At 46.5% G+C, this 7,513-nt stretch overlaps 1 protein-coding gene across 1 annotated transcript; it reads right to left on the reverse strand.

Moving 5' to 3' along the window:
• Positions 1-3,033: 3,033 nt before the first annotated feature.
• Positions 3,034-7,235, reverse strand: LOC119367000 (L-type lectin-domain containing receptor kinase IX.1-like). The gene is made up of 4 exons (XM_037632644.1): positions 6,407-7,235; positions 4,361-4,510; positions 3,258-4,246; positions 3,034-3,069 (listed from the first exon to the last, which is right to left on the reverse strand). The coding sequence occupies exons 1-4, from the start codon at positions 7,233-7,235 to the stop codon at positions 3,034-3,036; spliced, it is 2,004 nt and encodes a 667-aa protein (XP_037488541.1).
• Positions 7,236-7,513: the final 278 nt, after the last annotated feature.

Here is a 7,513-nt window from a genome sequence, read left to right on the forward strand (position 1 = left end):
ATGTATAGTAGGTGTGCGTGTATATCTTCTCTTCATGGTCGCCAGAGTGGGGAAAGAAGCATTCTACAGTCCCCACGTGAATGCATGCATGGTCCCACGAATCCAATGGAAATAAAACTGCGGCTGCTAGCTTGTAGCCGCCGTCATGTATATATCTATGTACGTTTGTACATGGACAACTCTATCTATGTACATGGACAACTCTGCAAGCACTGGATCTTGAGCAAGGAAAATTTTATACTATGTAAGGCATGTAACCAAGTTGGAGGAAAACAATCATCAAGGCTGCTAGCTAGAATGACAGCCGGACATGCATTGATGGTTTTTTATCTTCCTCGAGGTCAACGGACTCTCACGGTCCACCGCAGGATGTATCGTACACGTAGCGTGTGGATGTATATTTTAAGCCAACTAACTATAACCAACGGCTTGATGCAGAGAGGAATGATTGTGCAGCGGCAGCAGATACTTATTGCGTGTAGTTGCTGGGATCGTGCAAAAGAGGTGATGACAACACATATAGGATATCAATGGTGGTGCTATTTGAGCACCCAGTTTCGAGTTCTGGGGTAAAAACCTAGGTGAAAGTGCAATTGCCACTCAATTATAATTTTGGTGCTGATCACAATACGATTTGCGAGAACTAATGTCGGTTGCTAAGTTTACCTCGGGATATTGGCTTCTCTACTGTGTCTACAGACGTCGGTAGCCCCATCGATACAAAAAGGGAAATAGATGGTGTTCTTCGGCAACTCAGAAAGGTTTTCGGTTTCTTTTCGAGTCCTAGGAACATTTGTACTATTAAGATGGGTTGCTGTGACTTTGGATTTGGAGAATGGAAAACTTTTCCATGCACAATTCTCCCAATCCGTGTTAGGTTTCGTTGGAAGAAGAAGACTCCAACTTTTTTTCCCTTACTAGTAGTCCGGGTGCCCGGAGGCACTAGAGAGATGGCCGCTAGGTTCGGCCTGGTCCGGGTGGACGGGGTCACCCGCAAGTCAATAGAGAATGAAATGCATGAACTTGATATAATTAGTTTAGAATGAGTGCACCTCAGTTTCATCGGCTAAAGCTACCTATAGATTCTCATCTTTCAAATGGACTATTCATACAATTATTGGTTGCCCCTTGTACTTTCTAGTTGTTTCATTAACAATTATTTGAGCCTAAACAGAAACATTCCGGCAAGGAACTTCAAATGAAAACCTTGGCACATAATATGTTCTTAAACAGTTAATGATTTTCCCGTGGGAAATCATCTGGTATTTATTTCGGTATGCTTATATTTTCCTTGTTTGTTCAGCCAAACGGGAGCATTAAGAACCAAATAATATTGGCAGAAAAGAAAAGTCACCTTAGTTTTCAGTTTCTCCCACAACGCCATCTATCAACTGTTGATACATGGAGTTTGGACCGACGACGTGGTGATGCCGATGCAGACCGACATTCGTAACGCAGTCGACGTCGGCTTGAAGAAGTAACGGCGCAGCGATGCCGGTGCGCGTGATCCACGCACGCTGTGAGCATTTTCCGAGATGGCAATGCGACGTGATTGATCTCATCTCGATGAAGGGACGGCGCGGAGATACTGGCGCAGGTCGACATCTGTGGAGCAACAAGGTCGGACCGGTTTGACACTGGTGAGTGGTGAAGAGCACCTCGGAAAAGGCTCCAAATTTGTAGGCACGTTTTTAGGAAAAAAAACACAATATCTTAAAAGGATAAATTTGATGCATTGCCTCGGGCCGCCCTCGGAGTTTGAACTATTGGATTGAGCTAAAATTTCAAGGGCTTGTCGACATAACAATTCCACATGATATGAACTATCATATCTTCCAAAGGATGTGTGAGCTGACAGATGGACTCCTTGCTCCGAACCCCCGCGGATTTCTGCGCACATTTGATTGGGCCTCGGTATATTCGGCGATTGCCGGAGATTCTGTCATAGGAATGCAATAAAATTTTATGGGTCGTTGTAGACTCAATTCCGCACAATTTGACCAAAGTAATTGTCAAAGAAATGCTCAAGGTGGAGGGGAGGGCGAAAACGAATCTGATGCCCAAAATATTTTGCACAGTCGCGCGAGGGCAATGTTGACGTTGAGCCCCCGAGCTCCATGGACGAATTTCTCCATGATCTTCATTGATATCAAAGTTGATTTTGATAAAGACGTGCACTGATCTCTGACGGATCCGACCTGGGATGTAGTCCTCGACTTGGCTAACCAGCCGAGTTGGTGCCGAAGATGAAAATTCGTTCCGGCGTGTAGATCGCGCCGGAACCGATCTAATCTTTCATCACACAGCTACGACTACACAGAGGAACATTTATGGGCCACCCATGATGAAGTCAAATCCAGCAGATCACGGGTAGGGTGTCCGGAGTTGGTAGCCTTGGTGCGATGGTAACATCGAGACAAATTTCACCCAGGTTCGAGCTCTCTCAAAGAGATAATACCCTATGTCATGCTTTGATTGTATTGATTGAGGGGGTATAGATTACATGTTGACGTACCACGAGATTGTTTGTGTACGAGGGTAGTTTCATCTCTAGGATGTGTTGAGACTCTAATGATCTATCGACTAGCCAAGCGTCGGCTTATATAATGTATCGTAAGCCTAGGACAACAAGACTCCTAGTCGGCTACGTCGATGGAGTGGAGTCCTTGTCTTGTTTGCCAAGTCTTGTGGTATCCCCTTGCATGCATCATGGGTTGCCCGGAGTGACCCAGGACGAAACCGGCAAAGGGGGTCCTCACCCGGCCCACCTAGCAAGGAGTCAACATGGTAAGTACCACTGGTCCTTTTTTTTTGCGAATAAGTACCCTCTGGTCCTGGACACCATCATGCAACAACTGAATCTGCTTGAGAATGGCAAGGAACATTGCCTCACTGTAAGGCTCATAGTGATGCCGAAGAGGAACACACATCATCTAGGAGATAACTAGCGAGACGATCGTGCATGGAAAGACCAAAATCCATGTAGGTGAAAATAATGGCTTTACTGTGAGCATCATCAAGCAACCAATTATTTTAGGCAACTAGTTTCATCTGGTAGGTCCTGGAACTCTATTCAAGAAAAAAAATACAAAGAGTTATTGTTACAATGACATAGCAATGACAAGTATAAAACTTTACATGGCTATAGAGCCATATGATTTAAAGCTCCACATATTTAGTATCTCTGAGACCATAAATTTATTTCATGGAACTGTTCAATACGCTAAAGATGATGCCCTTGCATTTGCAAAGCCAACCTTGCTAGCTAGTATGGAACGAAATCGATCCTTCGTCCTCATTGAAGAATCTTTCATGTCCCAAACAGATGTCAGAGATTGTTCATGCTTGGAGAGCAAGTTGATGACATCTTTGATGGATGGCCTCTTGTCACGCTCTTGCTCGATACACATCAGCCCGCTTACCATGACACGCTCCATCTGCCACCGCCACTGCTCCAACTCCCCTCTCATCCGCTCATCTAGCATCTCAAGGATGGCGTTCCTGCTATAAGACTCCCGGATGGCGGCGATGAGGTTGTTTCGGTGCGATGCCCTTCCCGGGACGACTGGTCTCACGCTAGTGGCTACCTCCAGCAGAACCAACCCAAAGCTATATATATCAGAGGCTGGGCTCAGTGTGCCGGTCTCAATGTACACGGGGTCCATGTAGTCCATGCTCCCAATCACGGTGGTACAAGGAGTACATACGCCATCGTGGCAGCTGACTTGCCGCACGAACCCAAAGTCACCGAGCTTGGCCTCGAAGCCCTCTCCTAGCATGACGTTGCTAGGCTTGATGTCCCGGTGTAGCACGTACCTCCTGGCTGAGTCGTAGGCGCCATTGTGGAGGTAGTCGATGGCGGTTGCGACGCCGAGAAGGATATTGTACCTCTGTGGCCATGTCAATGTCCCCCCACTGTCATCGCTGCCGTGGAGATGGTCGCTGAGGCTACCGTTGGGTTCGAGCTCATAGACAAGCAACAGCCGACCATTGTCGTCGCACCAACCGATTAGTGACAAGAGGTTCTTGTGGCGCAACTGGCACAAGGTCTCGATCTCGTGCACATAGTTCTTCTGGTTCCTCCTTGACATCGGCTGGCGCATCTCCTTCACCGCCACCGCCCGTAGGTCCGGCATTGTTAGCCGCCCTCTGTACACATCGCCAAAGGATCCCTTGCCGATTTTCCTATCCTTGGAGAAGTTATCCGTCGCCACTACTAGCTCAGAGTACGAGAATTTCCTTGCAACTTGAATTTTTCCCGGTGATTCGAAAACATGATTAATTAATAGAAAGGATTAGATCAAGTGGCCTTTTTCAGTTTAATTGAACAGTTAAATCAAATCATGATATATATGTTTACCTTGCAAAATTGTTTCATCGAGACACCGTCTTCCACGGTGCATAACAGTACTATAGAGAAGAACGAGAACACTGGATAGGAGACCGGCAAACAAAACTGTCGCGATACATAAGAATACCAGCCACATTTTTCTATTGGCAGGGGATGGATCTGTAAGCAAAATAAGAATCAGTTAATGGTGCTAATTGGCTAAGTCTTTTCACATAAACATACCAGTTCAATATAATTATAATTCTAACAATTTATCCTCCACAAATTTCGAAATAATATAAATATTCCAATTTTCTTCCTCCTGAAATATCGGCTTGACTCATATTTAACTCTATTTTTATTTAGTCTCACTAAACTCTCTAAATCATCTTGTTCTGGAGACTTTGCTCCCTTGTCAATTTTGGCAAACAAAAAGTTACGGCTGAAAACTTTAAAATATGGAAAACAATCATACAGTCAACTTTTTTGTTAAAAGTACAAACTGTGGAAAGAAAAGGTAAGAGATTTACTTTATTTTTGCATTCATCTCAAATTTTCTTGTTTTTAACTAATATGTGCAGACATATACATTATCTCGTAAATTACATATATGATTTTATCCACAAAACAACAATTTGATGTGTGGGTGAACGGAAGATGTTGAAATTTATTGCTCACCCTTCTCCGTCAAGTTCGGATTTTTTTTGGTGAACTAATTGCATATGGTATCAAAACATAGAGGTGTCGATTACATCGATACATTCAGAGGTTAGAAGACAAATCGGCCTCTGGGCTATTCTCGGTCAAATCGTTGTATTCTAGACTCATTGGTGGTACTACTTCGGCTCGCTTCTCTTGTATTTGGAAATCTAAGGTCCCTCCTAAGATTAAGATTTTCCTCTGGCAAGCCTTCCGAGGTCGCCTTCCTTCTGCTGATCAGATCAAAAAACGCAATGGGCCGGGCTCGGAATTCTGTAACTTGTGTGGGGCTTTGGAAAACTCTAATCACATCTTTTTCAACTGTGTTCTTGCCAAATTAGTTTGGTCTTGCGTAAGATCATGGCTTCGGGTCTCCTGGGATCCCTCCTCTTTCGCAGACACTAAAACCCTAGCCAAATCTCTGGTAGGGGTCACCAAGAGGGTATTCTGGGTTGGCTTGGGAGCCTTATGTTGGGCTCTTTGGACCATTAGAAACAAATTTACTATTGAACTTACCTTCCCATCTAAGCCTGCTGACGTTCTTTTCAAATCATGTATATTCTTGAAGCAGTGGAGATTATTGACTAAGGAACCAGATCGGGACGCCCTGGACCTGCTCATCGCCAAAATTCGGGCTTCAGCCTCTCAGATCTCCGGGACGAATCATGGCGTATAAGCCTGGTGCTGTAGTTTGCGGGATTAGGTCTCCTTCTCTCCCCGGCCTGCGTGCCGTGTTTGGCAGCTGCCTGTTTCGTTAGGAATTTCGGCCTATTTAACTTCTCTTTGTGTTTCTGAGACTGTGTGAACCTTGGGTATTCGTGACGCTGCCATGTGGCTTTATTTATAAAGTCGGGCTTTGGCCTTTTCTCTAAAAAAAAGAAGACAAAGATTGTGAGCCAAGCCAGGAGCTTACTGGGGGCGAATTTCATTCCTTTTTTCTAGAAAATATAGTTCTTTGTCACATAATTAAACTTAATCGGAAAACTCCCTCCGTTCGTAAATATAAGTCTTTCTAGAGATTACAATATGGACTACATACGGAGTAAAATGAGTATACACTCTATACCATGTCTATATACATCTGTATGTAGTGCATATTGAAATCTCTAGAAAGACTTATATTTAGGAATGGAGGAAGTATTTCAGTATGAAAACATATATGGATTTCAACATCTAAGATCTTGGGAAAGGATCGGTTGCACTCAAGCGATGTGGACTCACAAAGTAACAATGATGTGAAAGTCGGGCACGTGCACATGATGACATGATATTGCCATGCAACGTTGGCAGGGTGGTACATTTTCGCATGGACTAGAAGGAAACTAGCTAGTACACGTACGTAGTACAGAAAAACATACACATGGTATACGTGGTTACCTGTTGAGTGGAAGGACCAAGCGAGCAGCTGGTGCGACTGGCTGAGGAGTCCCGTGGCCGCCGTGAACCCGACGGCGGCATCCTGCACAAGGTCGGCGTCGTCCCTGAGATCCATGGTCGCATTGAACTCGTACGTCATGCTCGACTCCGCCGCCAGCTCGGTTTTCCGAAGCACGACTTTCATCACCTTGGACTCGGCGTGGTACGTGATGCTCGCCCACAAGGTGCCACGGAGGCTCAACGGCGGCAGGCTTCTGGTCAGGTTACACCTGGTGCCGTTGACGTCGATGCCGATGTGGTCGCCTCTGGTGGCGGTGCCGTCCTCGCTGGAGGGGTCCCAGCCGTCGTCGTTCAAGCGCGTGTCGAACTCCACGCCGAGGGTGTGCCGCGAGTCGCCGGTGCCGGTGCTGTTGTTGTCGCTGAAGAGCCCGAGGAGGCCGACCTCCCAGCCCGGCGGCGGGAAAGGCCCGATGAAGAAGGACATAGTGCCGCCCCCTCGTTTGGAGTTGTCTGTTGTGTTGCCGCCATGGACGATGGCGAAGTGGAAGCTGGTGGTGAAGCTGGCCCTCCTGCCGGCGCCGTCCCACAGCCGCACTGGCTGCCGGTGCGTGACGCCGCCGGTGAGGTTGGAGATGTCGTCTGTGAGGATGACGCGGTCCCTGCCGGCGTAGGACGCGTTGATGAAGTTGAGCTGCTCGCGGTCCGTCGGGATGGTGAAGTCGTAGTCGAAGGACAGCGCGGCGGCCTGTCGAGCCGTGTAGGCGGCTAGAAACAGGTAGCAGCTGATGAGGTAGTAGGTGGGGAGGAGGATGCCTCTTGCATGGGCCATGGCTAGCTGCAGCTAGCTAGCTACCTAGCTAGCACGAGGGAGCTAAGCTAGTGATCCACACCTGTCAGGTTGCTTGCTCATGCAGGAGTGGACAACTATTTATTGATTGGGTTCAAGCAGAGTGGGATTTATAGACATTGCAATCTTGTGGAAAACTATATGCTTTTTTTCTTCTTTATTTTCTCCTATTGTTGCGGTTTTCGTCCTAGTTTCCCTTGTAAGCAAGTAATTTACCTGGACAAGCTGATTGTGACAGCTGCCACCCAATACATTTGTAT

This window comes from Triticum dicoccoides, chromosome 2B (genome assembly GCF_002162155.2).
Source record: "Triticum dicoccoides isolate Atlit2015 ecotype Zavitan chromosome 2B, WEW_v2.0, whole genome shotgun sequence".
In the NCBI taxonomy this organism is placed as follows: Eukaryota; Viridiplantae; Streptophyta; class Magnoliopsida; order Poales; family Poaceae; genus Triticum; species Triticum dicoccoides.

What these genes read in the sequence shown, in the direction of transcription:
- LOC119367000 (XM_037632644.1), bottom strand. Translation starts at nt 7,235, where the DNA reads ATGGCCCATGCAAGAGGCATCCTCCTCCCCACCTACTACCTCATCAGC. An exon ending in TTGGTCCTTCCACTCAACAG is followed by an intron (nt 4,511 to 6,406) that starts GTAACCACGTAT and finishes TTTTGCTTACAG; the next exon opens with ATCCATCCCCTGCCAATAGA. An exon ending in CGATGAAACAATTTTGCAAG is followed by an intron (nt 4,247 to 4,360) that starts GTAAACATATAT and finishes GAAAAATTCAAG; the next exon opens with TTGCAAGGAAATTCTCGTAC.